This window comes from Glossina fuscipes, unplaced genomic scaffold (assembly GCF_014805625.2).
Source record: "Glossina fuscipes isolate IAEA_lab_2018 unplaced genomic scaffold, Yale_Gfus_2 90, whole genome shotgun sequence".
Classification (NCBI taxonomy): domain Eukaryota; kingdom Metazoa; phylum Arthropoda; class Insecta; order Diptera; family Glossinidae; genus Glossina; species Glossina fuscipes.
Genome location: NW_023998444.1, coordinates 232136 through 253245, shown reverse-complemented (window position 1 = coordinate 253245; position 21110 = coordinate 232136). Strand labels below are relative to the sequence as shown.

Here is a 21110-nt window from a genome sequence, read left to right as displayed (position 1 = left end):
CAAGAAAACCTACACCAAAAATTTGTAAACATGTTTAAGTACAATTAAATAGACATCGTATGTACACTGGGAATGTATAGCGAAATGTGTGCATAAAATTTTCTCCAAAATAATTCCCATTATACATGTCATGATATAATTCAATCGACATTTTAAACACTTATAAAACAATAGACGAATTTACGCACATATTCACATACATATATTATATAAATAAATAAATTTAGTTATTTATTTGCAGTTTAGTAAATGCAACGGTTACGTTTCACATGGCATCCTTACTTTGTAAGGATTTCGATATGTGACAAGTAAAATGACGATTGGTCGTTAGAACAAGTGGCATGTTTGCAGCAATTGTATCCTGTTCTGTAGATTATCTTAGATTGTAAATGTAATAGGATGGAATATTAACAAACTCCAAACTGATCTCCAAAACTGCATGAACTTCATTATATCTGTGGGCAATAAACTTATGTAAATCCGTTTTGTGTCGGGTGTGGTTCCAAACAATTTATATTTAACTTTAACTTAAACAACATGGAGAATATACATAATACGAACAAAAACTGTTCCTTTAACCGGGGAATCTTTCACCTCATTCACCTCATTTGAAAAATGATTCTATTTCTTTCTTTTCATTAATTCTTCATTTGCGATATTTACCTTGTTGTTTTTTTTTTTTTCTTTAATTTTTTATGTCAAAATAATATTATTTTACACTTTAATAGGTGAGACAAAAAAACGAAACGAACTTATTTTGATTTTATTTTCTTTTTTCATCATTATTAATGTTTTTATATAGCTGTCGCCATTTTTTCACCCCAACACACACTTAACCACACACTGTGCTTTGTTGTTGATGATGTTGTTGTTGTTTTTATTACTTTTTCCAAAGGCACACACACAACACTTTCAGCCAAATTTTAACAAAATTTCTTTTAACGTTTCAGCAGAAGACACTTGGAAATAATAAAAATTTATGCGCTTTTATCTGCTTTGCAAACTATTTAATATTTTGAGAATTTAAAGCATTCTTTTAATAAAAAAACTTGCAAATCTTGCACGACCGCCGCAACGAATGAAATCTAAAACAATGATATCAACTTTGCTTGTTAAAATTGTATTGTAATTGAAGTCTAAAACAATTTAATTGAAGCTGATTATCGGCTATTCAGTATTAGAAAATGTTTTTAATATTAAAAGTGTTTTTGTCAAACTAAAGAGAATTACAATTGAAATAGGATTACTTATAATAATTATTAAAAGCCATTACGTTTTTTTTATTCGTAGTGTGTTTTGCACTTTTTTTTTGCAAATCCTTCTTTTTATATAAAGTTGACATCTCTTTTGGTTTTTGGAAAAACATTAGCGCAAATTACGAGAAATGAAATATAATTATACCCAAGTTTCACTTATGGTTCTCGATTTTAATATTTTCGTTTTTTACGCCTTTAAATCATCACTGCTTTTTACATTTTAAATTAATATTTATTAAATTATATTCCGTCTTTTCTTTCATGTCTTCTCTGTTTCCGACAATAGTATCAACTTTGCATTTTTTAAAAGCGCAACATTAACTAAACTTCTTGATTCTTTTACTCGAGTAATCTTTTTAAGCAAATTTGTGACAAAAATTGCGTAAGTTTTTACATTTTTAATAGAGTTTAGTCAGCTTAATGCATTATATTTTTAATCAGTAAAAAAAAATTTGTTTGCATCCGCACAATATTGTATAGATTCTTTAAGCGTTACTTTTCTTAATAGCTTTTTCCCCCGTTTTTATAGTTAACACCACTACTCTGTGAGAAAAATGATGTGGTCTCTGGTCTCTCTGTGAAAAAAGCATTCATATTTACAAAATAGAAGAAAAGCGAAATTTATTCAAAGAATTTCTTTTATTACAAATTTTAAGGTATTTATTGTACATTTTATATATAGTGTTAAAAAGTGCAACTTTTTCAGTTACTTACAGTGACCATCTATTAAAAAGGAAAAACAAATTTCTCACCACTGACCCAATAAAAATTTTTCTAGATAAGTGTTGCACCTGCAATTTTTTATAGCCACTATATCGTACTCACACTCTATTCAGTATATCTAATGCCCCCACCCTCCAAAAGGGCTAGCAATATTTCTAAATTGAATTAATTTAACAAGCATGAGTACGATGGCGGAAATGAACAAAGGTGAAGCTTTACACTGTATTGAAATTGCAGAACGAGCATTTTCTGAAGGCAATTTAGCAAAAGCGGAGAAGTTTTTAGTGAAAGCTGAAAGACTTTGTCCAACAAATAAAGCAAAAGGTAAACGGGAAAAAACCAATTGATTTACTTAAAATTTAATTGGTTTACATTTTTAAAGAATTATTGGCGAAAGTGAAAAGTGTTCCACCGTCATCTGATGGTGGTCATGTTAATTCTAATTCAAATAAGGATCAACGAAGTGGCAATAATGATACCGAGACTAGACGACGTCATAATTCCGGTACGCGCAAAGTTGAGCCGGACTATACAACCGAACAGCTTGACGCAGTGCGTAAAGTGAAGAAGTGCAAAGATTATTACGAGATTTTGGGAGTTACTAAAACCGCCACGGATTCGGAAATAAAAAAAGCTTACAAAAAGTTAGCCTTACAATTACATCCAGATAAGAATCGAGCTCCTGGCGCTGCAGAAGCTTTCAAAGCCGTGGGAAATGCTGCTGGTGTTTTAACCGATGCAGAAAAACGCAAGCAATACGATTTATATGGTTTAAATGAACACCACAACCATGGTGGCAATGCAAATAGTACGCGTAGCGGTTATTATACCAGCGATTTCGGTTATACACGCGGTTTTCAGGCCGATGTCAGTGCAGAGGAGTTATTCAACATGTTTTTCGGCGGCGGTTTTCCTCAGCAAAACATTTACATGAGATCACAACGTAGACGTCAGCAGAGAGAGGAAAGAGAAGTAAAAAATTATTTAATTTTTCCTGAACAGTTTTTTAATGTATTTCTTTGTTTGCATTTATTCTAACGTAATAGAATCAGTCATCGTCATCGGCTTTAATAAATTTACTGCCTATTTTATTACTTATTGGTCTGTCAATGATGTCCTCGTTATTTATATCGGATCCCATTTACAGTTTGACACAGTCGCAGTAAGTTGTTTTCAAGACATTGTAAAATTCCAAAGGTACATTAAATATTTAATTTTCCTCACACGTTTTTTATTCTGATCTCTGTTAGAGTTAATACATTTTAGCTATGTGTTGTCCGCTTATTATAGATCACACTACCCGCTTTTTTGTTTCTAAAAATACTGGGAATATCAGCAGAACTGTCTATAAGTACGTCCATAATATCCCAAAAGTACATTGTTAATCACTTCATAGACAATGCAATTTCCGATAACAATTATTATAAATCTTCGCCCGTAAAATGATTCGATACAAGTCAAACAAAACCTTTACATTGCACTTGCGAAAAAATAAAATTTTATATATTTTTAGTAAATATTCTTCCAAACGTGAGACAAATACTCTTAAAATACCATATTATGTTAAGGAAAACTTTTATGCAGAATATCAAGGTTCAGTTGGCCGTTTAGAAGAATCGGTCGAAGAAGAGTTTATCAATCATTTGAAACATTCTTGTGCTCGTGAAAGGACTTACCGTAAGTTATGAAAGACAAATTTTTTTCTTTGCTAATGAATTTTGCATTAAATTTCCGTTAATTTAAAGGTGATTCAATGATGACTAAAGCTCGTACTTTTGGCGATCGGGAATTGTATCGTAAGGCTCAGAATATTAACTTGCCGTCTTGTGACAATTTGCAAAAATATTTAGATACATAATTTTCTCGTTTTATTCTTCTTTTTGTTTTTAATTTTTGTGCCTCTTATTTATGTAAATTTTCTCTATTATATTTTCTTAGTAAAATTGTTTCGTCAACCAAAACATTGCAAGCATTTCGAATTCTATTTAATCTAAAACAATAACAAAATTAATATATATATATATATATCTGTCGAGAGAATAAATTATGAAAATAAAAATGCGAAAGTTTTAAGATAAGAAAGTCTATTTAATTAAAAAAAGAAAAATAATAATTAAAATTTATTACACTATAAATTTAACTAGCAATGATAGCTTCCAAAGCAGCCACCACATCACCTCTCTGTTCACGCAATACCTTCTCCGCTTGAATTTTCGTTATCAACATTTCATTCATCTATAACAAGAATGAACTATGATTACATGCCCGTCTTAAAATAAAAAACGTCTCTTACAATAAGTTCAATATCTTCTTTTTTCACTTGGACTTTCTGTAGTTCCTTTTCTTTGGCTACTTTTAACTCATCTTCTTTTTGGCGCTGATTACCAAATTGCTCCACCGCCTGTTAGGGACAATAATATTAGTAGAAAACACAAATGTTCGTCGTTATCGACATACACTAGATATATCAGCAGTGGATATTTCCTTTTCTTCGGCATAATCAGTAACACGTTCTAAATCGGCTGCTCCACCGTCGTGCTTGGTCTGCTTTTTCTGTTTTTTATCCTGGATCTCATCTTCGGTACCGTTAATATCATGTTCTGACATATTTATTGCTTTATTTTAAAGGCAATTTATTTAAAATCGACTTTAAATATATGGTTAATTGAAATGTTAATTGGCGAATTGTTCCAAGACTAAGAATAAAATGCTTCTTCTTGTAAGTCGAAGACTTCACTGGAGAGTATCTATAAATTTGTATAAAAGTTTAATAAATATTAAGTTTGCATGAATTTTTTTTTGCGGGGTTGCATTTTCCGACTTTGTTTCATTCCGTTATATTTCTTAAAAAACTTTTCAACGCAAAGTTTATAAATTGTAAAAAAAGAATTTATAATTTTAATCAAGTAAAGTTTATATGCTGTGCTGCAAACTATCGCGTCGTAAATATTTAAAATTAATTCTTTAGACAATGCGAGCCTCTACTATAGGGCTCAGCAACAAAATCTGAAGATATTATTGAAGGATATACAAAAGCGTACATATGGCATGAGCAGGGAATATGTAAACAAAAAATAGAAATTGCAACAACAAATACATATGACATTGCTTTAGCATTCTGTATATTTATAAACAATAACACCTCATTTACGTTATACTTAAATGTTAGCTTTCGTTCGCGACGTAGCCGATAGTTGATAAACGTGTTTTTTTTTTTTGCTACAGACTTTTGTATGATTTTCTTTGCTATTATTCACGCGTAAATGAAAAAGAGGCAAACAGAAGCAATTTTCATTTATATTTATTTGTGGTAATCAAAACCCAAAAAATATAATCTACCTTTTCTTTGTGATAAATAAACTGACATGCAAACCAACTATTGATGCAGAAATAGCCCGCGAGCGTACCATAGATGTAGCTAATCAGGGGCGTGAACTTCGAAACGTTGAAGATATTCGTAAATTTGCTGAGAAAAATATAGGCATTTATGCATATATATGCATAGAGTTTATTGCGGAGCCTCGACTAAAAATCAATTCTAGTTGTGCTACTCATCTGAAATATCGACTTATGATAGCATTTTTTTTAATTTTCACTGTACAATAATTTTATTTTTTTTTTTTTTAAAAATGAGTTGTTTTCTTCTTATTATGTAATATGGAATTTTATTAGTACGTTTTATGCACAGTTTTCTGGGAAATAATTTGAAGTGTGTTCATCTTACACAATTTTTTAAAGTTGTTGAACATATTCCCATAAAAAGCATATCATTTTTTTAAAGATTTTTTTGCACGGTACCTACTAAATGCAAAAAAGACTTATGTACATATTGATAAAAACAACAAAAATTACTAAAATTGAACACCGATTTCATTTCTGTAGCGGAAACATTATAAGCAAACACAGGGCTTTTGTCAATTACAAATTAAGCATTGTTGCAGTATTTGTACGTCTGCTTTCTTGAAAAAGGAATTACTGGTAACATTGTTGTAAATACATTTTGTCAATTATTTTTAACCTGGCAAGCATTTTTTGTTAATGTGTAATAAATTCGTTCGTGAACGCAGAAAAAACTAAAAAAGTTTAATATCTTCGAGTCCTGAGTGCATTGAATAGATCTTTTTGTCAAAGGCTATACAAGAAAGTAAGTAGAAACAGTTTATAAAATTTTAATCTGTGAATATTTAACATATAAACGAAATGTTTGATTAAAGAAATGTTTCATTGGACACAAAAGACAAGATGGCGGCCTTTTGGCGTACGCTTTCCCTATAAAAAAATTTATTTTTTAAATTAAGGTTTTTTGTTCGCTTTGTGTGCATGTGGCATGAGCTACCGCACGTTTATCTGACTTTCTTTTACTTCGAAGCCTTAACGACGATTGTGTATTAAATTTGATCTCTGACATTAGTTGCTTTATTAAAATCAAGGTTAACCGGTCTTTTTGTTTCTAATTAAAATTAAAGATTTGAGGAAGTTGTGAGCAGAATAGATCCCAAGTAAAAATTTTTAAGATCTCTTCCAAAGGTATAAACAGATAAATAAGTGGGGGCGGGTTGATAAATTAGAGGGCGCATCTACTTCCATTCGCATCCTTAAAAACTCGTTAGTTTGATAGGCGAGTAAATAATAGAATATGATTAAATCCAATTGGAGAATTTTAAATTATACATGTGTACTGCATATTGTAAGGAGCGTGTCTCATGGCCCAGCGAAATCTAGTACTGATAGTTTACACTTTTAGGTCACTTTCGTTCATACCGTTAAAAACTAGTTAGTTTGATATATGTGTAAATAAAACATAAGGATTAAATTCAACTGGAGAATATTGAACTGTGCATATGTACTTTATATTGTATGCAGTGTGGGTTATGGCCCAGCAATATTTTATACTTTTAAGTCATTTGATAATTTTTCGTCTACGTAATATGGAAAGCCGTTGTGTCTATTTGCTGTTAGTCTTAAAATTTGGCCAATGGCTCAAAGATGATCCCTAAAGTTTTTTCATAGTAGCCAGTAACATTTTTTTTTTCCTTCTTGAATATTTCAAATTTATCCGGTTTACTTCAGCCTGCCTTGAACGTTAGTGATCACAGGTTAAATTTGAGCTTAAGAATCAAATATATTTGCAATGCAATATTTAAGTGAAGAAAATGAATTTTTTTTTAATTTGTAGTACCATTATCCATAATGTCGTCTAACTATTATTCGGGATCTAATAATCAGCAACAGTCGGGTAATAATGACGCTCGCCATCAAAACGATAACGACAGTCAAGATCAATATGATGAAGATAATGATTATCAAGATCAACAGGGTGGAGATTACGATGATTCACAAGATGATTGTGGCGATTCCCAAAATGATGGCAACAATGGCGATGATGGCGACCATGGGGATGACGATGACAATGAAGATGATGATGATGACGACGACGACGACGACAATGATAATCAAAACAATGGACGAACTGATGGTCCTAAATATATTCGTTTGCGTGGTCTTCCCTGGTCGGCTACTAATAAAGAAATTTTAGATTTCCTGAAAAATGTTAGTGTGGTCGACGGTGCTAACGGTATTCATTTGGTAACAAGTCGTTGGGATGGCAAAAATACCGGTGAAGCATATGTGGAAGTTGAAAGTGATCAAGATGTTCAATCGGCTTTAAAATTGGATAATTGTAATATGGGTCACCGTTATATCGAAGGTTAGTTCCCTCGTTTTTTCAAAAAAAAAAAAATGTGCAAAAAATAATTTTTCATTTTTGAAAATTCCGTGTCTAGTATTTACGGCGCAACCTAAAGAAGCCAGAGGCGCAATGCGTAAGACAAGTAGTTCCGGCATGTCATATGTTGTAAAATTACGCGGTTTACCATATTCAGTGAGCGAGCAGCAAATTGAGGAATTCTTTAATGGTAAATATTTAGTAATAAGACCTCATCAAAGTAACGTAAATACAAAAAGGCAGGTATTACTAGAAGATCTCTTTGTGCATAGGCAAAGTATTTTCTAGCTCATTGACACCCCTTCTCTATTGGGCAGGGGATTGAAGAAGTTGGCGTTTTGAAATCTCTTGCGAATAAAATCATGAACCTTAACTGGGTTGTTAAAACAATTATTAGTACTTTTTAGGTGGAAAATTGTACAAAAAAGTGGCTTAAGAAAAAATTTTATTGCACTTCTGCTGTGTAGTTATAAAGTGATTTTGTGATCATTATTATTGTTGTTGTTGTGTTGTTGGGCAGGGTTGGAAATCAAACCGGATCGGGAGGGGATTACATTTGTTATGGACAGAAGGGGTCGTGCCACTGGGGAAGCTTTTGTTCAGTTCGTCAGCCAGGAAGATACTGAACAAGCCTTGGGACGTAATCGGGAAAAAATTGGGCACAGGTGGGTCTCTCTCAAAACACATAATTTTACATACCAAAAAAATATGAATGAAAAAACTAGTATTAAATTATATCTAAATTGTTTGTTTTTTTTTTTTATAGAAATTAAGAAAAAAATATTCATCTCTACAACAGAATACTAACTAAATTTAATTTAAACAGGAAAAAGTATTTATACTCTTATAAATAATTAGAGATTCTTTTCCCACAGGCTTTTGTTGCGTTCTGTATATTTTATTTTATATATTTTCCTTTGGTTCATTATTATGATCTAACCATCGTTTAGACTTTGCAAAGGAGTGTGTTTTTTAAATTACCCATACATTTGGCTCTTATGTTTACACTTCTAATCGAGTTATCTTTGGTTTGTATTTCCATTCAGGTATATTGAGATATTCCGGAGTTCTTTGGCTGAAATGAAACGATCCACGGGTAATGGCAATTTTGGACGTGTAGCGCCTTATGATCTCAGAGAGCGTGGCAGTAATCGCGCCAGCAGCGTTGGCAGTGACTTTAGCAACAGTCGCGGAGCAGGTCCAGGTGGACGTAAGTGACATATTACTCTCTTCAATTTTGTAATTTTGAAAACCTTCCCTAAACCTCCGAAAATAACAAAATTCTAAAATTTATTTTTATGTTTAATTTTACGACATTCGTAAATATGTCCGTTGGTTGAGTTCTCAAGTTGGTTAAAATTAAGATTTTTCTTAGATTGCAACAAAAGTGTAAACAAAAAAGTTCGCGACGAACACTTATAAAAAACATAAAAATTATGAATGCAAAGATGCAAAAAATGCTTCTGAGTCGATCGATATAACGGAAGGCGGTTCTATCTGAGTGTTGCATATATCCGCATAAATTTGACAAAACAAGTTATTAAACGGTGGACCGTAAGTTATGACATGATTTTGAATAGGCGCAATGATAATTAAAGTTTACCGAATTCTAGTTTAGCATAATTGATTGTACTCAGTCTTACTTTAGGAAGACGTGGTATTTTGCAATAAATTAACAAAGATCGAGGAAATGCATAACCAGCGTCAATATTGGACCAGTTTAGTAATATGGTAGCTAAGTGCCAAATTTAGATATTATAAGACTGGATCTTACAATTGAAGCATTTTTTTAGTTGAAAGCAAACGGAGAAATATTGTTATACCCTACAGGGTATAATAACTTAGTGCGGTCATATGTAACACGCAGAAAGGCTTATGATGGATCCACCTTTCATTATATTGATCGATTTGGAATCATTATTTGCACTGATCTAAGCCTGTTTGTCTGTTTGTTTGACCGTCTGATGTCTGTTTCGGCATTCTAAATTGGTATGAAAGCTTTGCACTTGGGAAAATTTGAACCCCATCTCATAAAGTTCATACGACAAAAAGGTATAATTTTCAGTGCTTCACGATGAAAATTATATCATAATAATAATTTAACATAAAAAAATGAACTATGCCAAATTTGGACCATCTCGATCTATTTTATATATATGTATAAACAAGAGATAATTTTTGTGTTCTATAATAAAAACAAGTAAAGTTATATTCGGCGGGGGTCGAATCTCGCATACCCACCTATGCTTTTTACGCATTTTACTCTCCAAGTTCTTTTATTTGATACCGATATCTCTGGTATTACTAAAAAAAAATGAATTGCGATGTTTACCATAGTTATTTCAATATTAACCCAATTTTTAGGCAGATAATATTTCGCCATTTGAGGAGCGTACAATATAGTTTTAAACATTCGATCCTGTGTGCCTTGTGCTAAGTAACCATAAAACTTAAAAAAATTGAAAAAAATAAAATTTAGTAACTCGTAATTTTATTTGTGCAAGGCCGATTGATTCCATTTTTGGACTTACAGAGTAGACTGTTTCGTAAAGTAAATGTGGAAAGTTTCAGCTCAGTTCAGTTTTATAATTTCCTAGTAACGAGCAAAAATTCAAAAATTTTTGTTCAAAAAAACTGAGTTCCATTCAACTTACGCTTTAGTTCCGACAAAATTGGCCCATTTTTAATATCAACCTGCGTGCAGAAATTTCCAATGTTTCTACCAAATTTGTAGTCAATACTTAATTTTTGCGACCAGGAGAGTACCAACAGCACAGACTACACATACGGGCGGACATGGCTAAATCAAATCAGAATTTCATGCTGATCAAGAATATATATACTTTATAGGGCCTCTGAAGCTTCCTTTTGGATGTTACGTATATTTTGGAAAACAAAGGAAATAAAATGAGTATATCCCCATCTTATAATAAGGATTGTGTTGTACAATGTGGTATAGGGTGTTTAATGGTCGGCCTTGTCTGACTATATGTTTTTACTTGTTTACTTGCTTTTATATTCAACACTGAGCAACGGTCCATCATTAAATACTGTACAAAACCCTACAGCTATATTCATATAATGACTATTCAAAATACGGCGTTATATGGAAAGTGGTTGATAATGTGTACCAATCCGAACCATTTTCAATAGTATTCGTCCTTTGGCGAAAATGCGTCAGTGTACCACATTTCAACAAAATATCTCAGAAATTGCGGCCTGTAGGTTGAACACACACAGAGGACACACAGCCAGACAAACTTAGATCGATTTAGAAAATGATTTTAAATCGATTGGTATAGTAAGAGACGGTGACTTTGTTTCAATGTTACATACATCCTCACAGACTTACCTTTCCACCATAAGAGTTTTAGATTAAGAAGAAATAAGTAAAAAAATTATATTCGATCATGACGGAACCACTTGTAGACATTACCATCCCCACGATCCTCAACAAAAGGAAAGAACTCAATGTTCATATCTAGAATATTGGATGAGCGGGGCTTTTCTCGATTTTCAGAATAAAAGCGGAAATTTATATGTCGTATATGTTATAGTTTATTAATAACAAGGAAAAGCAAAGGGGATCACAGTTTTTCTTACATAGCCGTTATAGGGCGTTGTAGGCCCTTTGGCTTTGAAAAGCTTGGGCCATTTTCAAAGTCTTTCGTTAGTTTTTAGGCGATATACTTATTTTTGCGAATAGGAGAAGCTTTACCACAACTACTGTATAGCTGCACAGACGGACAGATAGGTTGACGAACTGACGTCCATGCTTACGTGCATTCCGAATTCGAAACTGTTTTGAGGCCTCTTTTTCTGCGCCATGCAAAGGTATTGAAAGCAAAAATTAAATATTGATACACTATAACTTTGGGCAGGAGCGGTCGATTTTTGACAGTTTCGTACAGATACTACAGCGTCGCCCATAGAATGTGCGTTCAAAATTTTGTACATTTATCTGCTACGGTTTATATGCAATGAGCAAAAAACCAATTTTTAATCCCTTTGATAAAGAGAAGTGCACTCACCTTGCAGAGGTACTATAGGCGTGTCCTTCGACCGATTTAGCACATTTTCCATACCAAGCAGCGTGCAAAAATTTCCAATATTTCTGGCTATAGTTTCATTTTTGTGTCCACGAGAATGTTTACAATTGACATGACACCGATGGACAGACAGCCAGAGGGACTGGCGGACGTGCTTTTAACTCAATTCAGCATTTAATGGTGATCATGAATGTGACTATATATACTTCGTGAGGTCGCTGCAGCTTTCTTCTGGGCATTGCGAAAAATTTTAACTCCCTCATTATTCGGAGTTGTTGTGGTATCGCGTTAAACTCGAATAAATATTATATTTAACAAACGAGATAGTTATCTTTTTTTAAGTTATGGCTAAGCGATGCTTGTATTTGATGATCTCTGGCGATATCCATGTGTTAACATAAGTTAGCTTTTTTTTCAAATTGACATATGATTCTAGAGATATGTTGTCATTTGCCTGCACTTTGCTTTGCTTCCAGGTTGGAGCAATAATGGTGGTTTTGGAGTGGGCGCGAATAACACTTTGGGTTTTAATAATTTACCGTTCGGTAATAGCGGTAATTTCGGAAATTCTAGTAACTTTGGAAATTTCGGCAGTAGCAGTAATTTTGGTAATAGCGGAAATTTCGGTAATTTTGGCAATGCTGCCAATTTCGGTAACAGTAGCACCAGTGGAAATTTTGGTAATTCTGCTAACAGCGGTAGCGGTAGCGGTAGCGGCAATGGCGGTTTTAATAGTCGTTTTGGCGGTAATAACGGTAATTTTGGTAACGATTTTGGCGACTTTGGTAATTTTGGCAATAATCGCAATAATAATACCGGAAATTTCGGGAATTTTGGCAACTTCGGTAACTTTGGCAACAATAGCGGTGCCATGGGCGGTGGTTTCGGTGGCGGTAATAATTTCGGGCCAATTGGCGGTGGCCGAATGAACGACGACGTTGAATATTTTGCAATACATATGCGAGGTTTGCCCTACACCTCATTCGAAAATGATGTTTTCAAGGTAAGCATATTATTTGTTATAATCGAATTTTTCTTTTTCGATTTACTGCTTTATACACAATAAATAATATTCCATGCAATTGTCGTTATTACAGTTCTTTGATCCAATACGTCCGGCTAATGTGCGTATTAATTACAACGAAAAGAATCGTCATAGCGGTACAGCTGATGTTTACTTTGATACATATGACGATGCTCAGAAGGCTATGAAACGTCATCGCGAACAAATGGGTTCACGTTATATTGAATTGTTTTTCGATGGCAAAGTCAAGGGTGACGATATGTATAACGATGGAGGCTACGGGGGCGGTAGTGGTGGCCGCAATAATTATTCACGTTTAAAGTGTTTTTAATTTACAAACGGAAAAAATTAAAAACTCCGTGCATCAGCTCCTTTTCCATTGTCTTTATTATTACCTATAAAACGTATTTTTTTTTTTTAATTTTTAATTTTTTATAATTTTTTTTTTTTTTATTATATCATCGTTTTCTGACAACACATTAAATATCTCTTCCATTCTTCCTTTTTACTCTTTTTCTTTCTTAACATAATATAAAATATAAGTTCTCCGAATTTTTCTTTTTTAAGTTAAGTTTACTGATAACTAACTCATTTAGAACTTTATTATATTAAATTGTTTTTTTGTTTTTTTTCTTTTCTTTTTTTTTATTTAATATTTTTTAACAAGAAAATAACAAAGTCTTGCATCGCTTACGATATTTAGCATTATTTTCAAATGTATTTAATATTGCTGATTATCGATTCAAAAATCATCTCGATTTTCTGTTTAAAAGAGAAACGAGCATTATATATATATCTCTTTTAATTTTAAAAAGAAAGAATAAAAATATAAACGAACGTCCCTCATAATTCCTTTTTAATAAATAGCTATTGTTGCTGACGGTTAATGAAATATATATTTAAAAAATATAACGAAATTCCTGTTCAAACAAATAAATCCTAAAAGAAATCAAATATTTTTTCATGTGACTCGCGCTTTTTGTTTTTAAATATTTATTTAAGAAAAAGAAAAAAACAAACACAAAAACAAAACAAAAAAAAAAAAAAAAAATTGTATTTAAAAGAAAATTTCTTTTTGAATTTTATTTTTACTTTTTAGTATTCAAAATGCATTATATACGTTATTTGAGACAAAAAAAAAAACAAAAAAAAAGAAAAAAAGAGTATTTAGAATTTAGTTAATACTGCGTATATATCGAAAAGTGGAGATTAAAAAACAAAATAAAAATTTTTAAATTTTGTCGGTAACAGAAATACTAAATTCTTAACAACTAAATGTATTTCCATATTCCTGAATATTGGTGTGGTTTCATTACGCAATGCTAAAGAAATTAATTAAATCAATAGCGTACTTTTAGATGGAAGTCATACACAAGTAGTTTTTCACGACCTTACAATTTTCACCATATATTTTTCATATATTTTAATCATCATGCAGCAAATCATGCACTTGTCGTTTTTGCCAGTTTGTAAAGTTCTCATTTAATTGTTTTTCCAAATACGGAAGGTAATGTTTTCTAACCTGATTGCATTTATTTATTAAATTTAATTTTTTTTTATTTAAAAAATGTGCTAGCAAAGAGTTTACCATGTCTGATAAACGCGTAAACTCGTAGTCTTGCTGCTGATATAACTCATTCGCTTCAATGTCATCCATTATTATCTCATCATCATCTTCGGTATCCATGGTTCCATTTAATTGAAATTTTTTGATTTAAATTGAACCTTTAATAGCGAAATTTTATTAATAAACCGCAATTCCACCAGGAGTCAACTCCTTTATAACATAAATAGATCGCTTACTAGGGTTGTCAGATTTCGGTCTTAATTCCACAGCGGCTCAAAATTAAATACGAGAATTAAAAATCTCTTGGTGCTGGAAATTTTTGGCTTTTAATTTACTTTAGAGAAACGTTTCTAACGTCCATTCCATTTATAAAAGCGTCGGTGTTATGTGGTCTTTAAAATGGCGAAAGCTCATTGGTTTTTATTCTAAAATAAAAGACGAGAGATTATTTATTTATAGATATACCTATGTAATATTATAATTACCTTAGGACAAGGAGGCAATGAGAAAATAACGTCGGCATTGAAGCGGCGTAGACTTGTACTTGTCTTTTTACCTAGAACTAGATAAAAATAAAGACGCATTCATAGGGATTGATATTTCGAATTTGTTTCGATTCTATTCTAGTAGAAGGAAAGCTGGATGGAGGTGTTTACAAAAGAGTTTTAAACATTCGGTCTTGTTTGCCTTATGAGCAGTAAAGAAGAAGTAAACCTCAAAATTTTGAAAAAAATAAAATGTAGTTACTCGTAACTTTACCAATTGGTTCCATTTTCGGACCTAAAAAGTAGACTGTTTCGTAAAGTAAATGTGGACAATTTCAACTTTCTAACTTTTATAATTTCCGAGCAACGAGCAAAAATCCAAAAATGTTAAAAAAAACTGACTTGCGTTCAACTTACGCTCCATTGCGCGCTTTTGTTTTGACTAAATGGGCCCATTTTCAATACCATCTGCCTGCAGAAACTTGCAAAGTTTGTACCAAATTTTTAGTCGATATCTTTATTTTTGCGACCGGGGGAGTGACAACAACACTTACCCATACCGACCCTCTGACGGACAGACATGGCTAAATCAACTCAGAATTTCACGCTAATCACGGATACATATATTCTATACAGACTCTGAAGCTTCCTTTTAAGCGTTTAGATATATTATGAAAAAAAACAAAATGAGTATACCCCCATCTTACGGCGGTGGGTATGAAGAGCAAAAATCACTTTTACTACTCTAACCATTATTATGAATCGATAGAAAAGTATACAAGAATAAATACGTATTCGGTAAATTCGAATGTCGCAGCCCTATTTTAGTTTGAAGAAATTACTAGAAGAGTTAACTAGAAGAGTTGGCTGCAATTTTTGAAAACGGAACGTTACGCGTTAATCTATAAAACATATTTACGATGATTCTATTTTGATTTGATTTTGGATCTTTTATCTATTTAGAGGAAGACCAAAAATGTACGGAAATATTAAATTACTTTCATTATACACCACTAGACGACCGACTAACGGAAAAAAAACATAAAGATATTATGTGTATCTCCAGTTTTTTAGGAATATTTTAAAAATTTTAAGAACTCATGATCATAAAACCCTAAAATGGTAGAAATTAATTACTTTTTTTTCAACAGGAAGTGTATTAGATTCGTCTATTATTAAACAAGGCTTCCTAAAACGTTGTATATCGCATAATTGTTTTCTTACTTGACAGTTGAATTCCATTTTTTACAATTCTTCCTCTTGCTCACACTATTTCGGGACGTCAAATATTGTGAAAATTCAATTCTTCCTCTTGTTCACACAATACATTTTACTTTCAATATTCTATACCACACGAACTAATATTTAGCAGACAGATGCTTTTTGCAGATGTTGGCAATGCCGTCGAAATATCTACGGTATATGATGGCCTCAATGAGTCTGCCACTATAGATTTCATTGATGAACTTCTGGATCAGTTTTTGTTGTTTGCTCTAAAAAATTTGTGCGAAGATCCAAGTGCCCCCCTCTCTCCTTATGAAAATAGATTGCTACTTATATCTTTGCCATCACTTGAGAAATGTAGGACGATTTTGGGCATTACTTTCATGGTGAAGCTGATTAATGGTGCCAGTGAGTCGCCGTTTTTGTTGAGTGCGTTTAATTTTAACGTTTCTGTCCGATGGAGAACTTTCTTTTTGTTAAACTTAGCCAATACAGGTTAAATTATGAGCCCTTTAATCCACTTATGTTTACCTTTAGCAGGCTAAATGAGCTTTATAACCTTATTTCCTTAGCCGATTCGCTTGCATCCATTAACGCTATTCTTAATACCCGTACGCTGTCGGCGTCTTACCTAAACTAAGAGCTAAAGTCTATTATTCGGAATCTTGATACGGAATTTGGTGACTAATTGGTAGGCAGTGTTTATTTTCTTACATTTTTTTATTAATTGTCTATTTTTTTACGACGTGTTTTAATTAAATTGTAATTAGGTTAAGTTTTCAAATGTATGAATTAAGCAATTCCGCTGAATCTTCGCCGTAGCTGAATTTTATATTTATAAAATTAAATGAAATTAAATCCATCACGGTCAACTGAAAAGTAAAGTCGGTGATAAAATCCTTTCAACTTTTTCAACAATCTTCCCACAATGACCATTTCTCTCAATATATAGAAAGGGATTATTTCTCGATGAGCTTCCTTCGTAAATGCTAATTGATCCTCGTTTCGTTAAGGTCTGCTTGTTATTGCATCCGATCAAAAAATTATTTCTGCCATTATCCATATCTTCGTTTTTTACTTTTGCTATAATCACCTCTGGAATTTTTATATACCTTGTGGAGTTTTTTTTTTTTTTTTAAATAATGACTGCTGCCAAATGTTGATTTTAGTTCGCTAAATTCCATGATCCTTAATCTAAAACATATACTTTGCTGCTCTACAAAGGATCAATTTTCGTGAAATGATTAGGGTAGGATCTAAAAAATAGACCGACATGGTCCAAATTGGCACAATTAAATTTTTTATATTAAATTCCTATTATGATATAATTTTCATCATGAAGCATTGAAAACTATACCTTTTTGTCGTATGAACTTTAGTTTTTCTTACATGAGAGGGATGTTCGCTCTTGGGTCAAAACACGACACTGTACGAAATTTCAACAAAATATCTCAAAAATTACGGCCTGTAGCTTGAACGCAAAGTTATGTGGACAGTTAGCAGACGTAGAGAGGGACAGACAGGCTTAGATCAATTCAGATAAAACGAAAGGTGGGTCCATCGTAAGCTTTTCTGCGTGCTACATACGTCCACACTAACTTAATTTACCCGGTTCGACAAGTAGTGTAGGGTGTAATGATAATTTCCAAATATATTATATTAACGATCCCGCGGTAACTGTACAAAAGGTGAAGAGGTTACGTACATCCAATATTATAGAATATTGAAATTTAATTTTTTTTTCTTTTTTTTTTTTAATAAAGATGTTCGGTGTAAAAGATTTGACTTAAGCCTAATATTATCTAAATCTACTATTTCTTATTAGTTGTTGTTAATATTTATTATGTACGAAATGCGTGCACGTAATTGATTGTTTTAAGTGCATCGGTAAACAAGTCTACTAATCAACACCAAAGTTAACTTAAGGGTTAAGCGAATAAAGCAAATATGTTCAAATTATTAAATGACAAAAGCAATTACCTGAGCTTAGCGCACCGTTGTATTAAAGCTGTGTAGTATTACAATTATCGTTTGTTCACACCACTCACGAGATGCTAGTTATTTATATATATATAAGCTATAATCACTTGATTCAAAGAAAAAAAAAAAAAAAAATATGGAAAGTAATTTCTAGCGAATATTGTTGAAATGCTAAGAAACAATGGAAGTCAGATCGCTTACTTCATCCGCTTAATTTCATTTCTAATCTTTCGATTGTTATTCGTAAGATTCAAGGCATTTTCTCCGGTTTTATGCTTAACATAACGTCTGCGCTCAGATCCCACGATTGGTCTCGTCTTTTTGACGATCTAGTGGATGGCGCTGGAGGAAGGTAAAGGGAAAGAAATTTGAAAGTGAGTCCGCAGTCTAGTTGGCGTGTAGCCAAGTCTTATGTCTTTATTAACTGAGAATATACTAGAGTTGCAGCTAAAGCAGACTCTAGCCCATCTTGAGATTCGGGCACTGACGTGATAGTAATCGTGCTTCTTATCTAGTCACCTACTCGGGCGGATTATTTTTTACATGTGGACTGAACGTAATTAGGTTTGCATCCTGATTTTTGCTCATCACGTAAACTTCTACAGCGGCAACACGGATAAGTAGGTAGATGTTCACCATTTACAATATACTGAGTTCTTGTTGTTGCAACCCAGATAACAAATTCAGCATACTTCTTACTCTTTTGACGCGTATAGTTAGTTCTGAGCTTTCGAAGTAAAGTATATATATATATATATATATATATATATATATCTTAGAGTTAATGTTAATTTTTCATTTTTTTAACGAAAATTGCTTTCAGATGTAAAATCGTGACGTTAGGTACACAGTTTTAGCTTGCTTTTCCCGCCAATCACTTGTACTGAATTAACTTAAGATATTTAAGAATAAATGTCCTTTAAAGGAAATTTTTCTTCCATGAGTTCTTCCTGTCTGGCATATTATGATTTACAAGCTATTGTCATCAACGAGTATACAAGCAAGAGAGTGTTGTCTACAACTGACTATGCGAAAAGTTTCTATTTTGCTGATGTCGGAGTCGTTGCGTAATATGTGAAAACTAACCATAACCCAACCCAAGAAGTAAAATTGGCGACAGATATATTAAGAAATCCCGTCCGAAGGTTCAACAATCTTTGCCAAATATGTTACATTCTACAGTTTCAGATAAAAAAAAATCGTATTTTACTTCAGCTGGAGCTGACTGCCATTATGAAACATAGCCCAAATTAATTGAGAGATGCTTGCAGTTATTTAAAGTTGGGGGGTGAGGCGGCTTAAGTCTAATGTTACCTCAATCAGTGTCTCTCGCAATGACATCATTTCAGATGCATGTTAGCCCTTCAGTTTCCAGATGCCGTAATAAACCATCACTACATCAGTAAAGGCATAGCAATTGTCGATTGGAGATATTAATGGCAGCCACACCTTCCTTATTTCTTTCTTTCTCTGGACTGCTTTCTAACCATAACTGTGTGATACCAACACGAGATATTCTCTGAGCGATTGATCATTAAAAAAAAAAAATCATCACTATAGCAGAGCTAAATAACGTTTATCAACTCGGCATACCCGGGTTCAAACCTCAGTGCAACAGATTATACTTTAGTTCAGACTGGTATACAGCCACCACGTCGAGCGAGTGCTCGTGGTACATATATCATATATTCCAGCCTGCGTCCACTGTTACTAACTTTTTTCTGACTATTACCTTAATACACTACTAGGGGACATCATCTGGCTGACCATTTACCACTAAACCGATACCTACCTAAGACGCTTTTTTATGTGGACGCATTTAACAAAATCTCAGCACATCAGCAGAATGAAATTACGATGATATACACACGTGCCGTTTGAAATGTTTCAAATGTGTTCCGGACATGCATCAATAATGTGTCATGTGTGTATAGCATTGCTGTGATTACACATTTACTAGCTTTGAGGGTGCACGTGGAGAATTATATCGACTACACACACAATTTCAGAGGCAATGGCAAAGGTTACCCATGGACGGGAATTGTAGCAAGCGATGGGAAAACCATGAGAAAGGAAGATGGACCTACACCCGTGTTAAAAACATAGCACAATGGGTGGGGTGGAAACACAGAAAAGTTAATTTCTTTCTGAATCAATTTTTCACGAGCAGAGGACGCAAGTGACTTATGCCAGGGCATAAACAGCGATGTGCATCCCACTGTCTTCGTCTATCCGTCTTGGGAGAAGATAGGATGATATAGTAAAGTTTAGCAATTTATAAGGATCTGGGAGGGTTTTGAACCCAATGCAATTATGCTACTAAAAAAAAAAAACAAGTAAGAAAATGATATTCAACCGAATCCATCGACATTATCCTAAAAAAAACAAAATATTAACGGACAGACGGAAATGCTTAAATCGATTTAGAATTTGAAGCTGATCAAGAATATATATACTTTGTAAAGTCTCTGATACTTCCTTCTGGGCGTTGCAAACGTTTTGCCAAAATGAATATACCCCTCATCCTTTGGTGCTAGGTATAACTAGTTCAGCAGTCGAAGTTTCCAGAGAGTAATTAAAATGAAGATTTAGAGCAAATTAAACTCATAAAACTTAGGCCTAGCTGTGCAAAAAAGAAAAGATATAAAGCATACTACGCAGCTTTCTAACGAGATTTCTGCTTATTTCTCAAGTAACGCATATGAAAATTTCCCAAAAATAGTCGGATAAATAACGTACAACCATAGAAAAATTTTAATACTTTAGATTAGTTTAGTCGTAATACTTAGCATAAGATTTAATCCTAAGAGTCGGAAACCTCTTTGTATGCTATTGCTCCTCTTGGGCTGGTATGGGTTCGATACGTCTCATAGGAAACACTATGGATGGATTTATGAAGCGTAACGAATGAAATCTTATGGTGTAGTGTTACTTCCCTTGGGAGAGTATAGTTCCGATACATCTCATAGCAAAGCACTATTGATAGATTTGTAGACCATGAAGGAGGAAACGATATGGTATGGGGTTGCTCCTCTTTGAAGGACGTCTGTCCAACATATCTTACAAAAAAACGCGGT

General features: G+C 33.0%; 3 protein-coding genes across 3 annotated transcripts; 2 read left to right on the top strand and 1 right to left on the bottom strand.

Moving 5' to 3' along the window:
- Nucleotides 1–1800: 1800 nt before the first annotated feature.
- LOC119638527 (dnaJ homolog subfamily B member 12) lies at nt 1801–3967 on the top strand. Its single transcript, XM_038035371.1, has 6 exons — nt 1801–1912; nt 1963–2303; nt 2362–2951; nt 3026–3141; nt 3493–3656; nt 3725–3967. Exons 2-6 carry the CDS (start codon nt 2159–2161, stop codon nt 3835–3837), a joined length of 1128 nt encoding a protein of 375 aa, XP_037891299.1. The 5' UTR covers nt 1801–1912; nt 1963–2158; the 3' UTR covers nt 3838–3967.
- Nucleotides 3968–4046: 79 nt separating this feature from the next.
- LOC119638534 (huntingtin-interacting protein K) lies at nt 4047–4681 on the bottom strand. The gene is made up of 3 exons (XM_038035399.1): nt 4437–4681; nt 4273–4380; nt 4047–4214 (listed from the first exon to the last, which is right to left on the bottom strand). The coding sequence occupies exons 1-3, from the start codon at nt 4584–4586 to the stop codon at nt 4116–4118; spliced, it is 357 nt and encodes a 118-aa protein (XP_037891327.1). The 5' UTR covers nt 4587–4681; the 3' UTR covers nt 4047–4115.
- A 1340-nt stretch (nt 4682–6021) lies between these two features.
- LOC119638504 (heterogeneous nuclear ribonucleoprotein F) lies at nt 6022–13475 on the top strand. Its single transcript, XM_038035320.1, has 7 exons — nt 6022–6123; nt 7156–7686; nt 7763–7894; nt 8225–8369; nt 8751–8914; nt 12230–12756; nt 12851–13475. Exons 2-7 carry the CDS (start codon nt 7170–7172, stop codon nt 13106–13108), a joined length of 1743 nt encoding a protein of 580 aa, XP_037891248.1. The 5' UTR covers nt 6022–6123; nt 7156–7169; the 3' UTR covers nt 13109–13475.
- Nucleotides 13476–21110: the final 7635 nt, after the last annotated feature.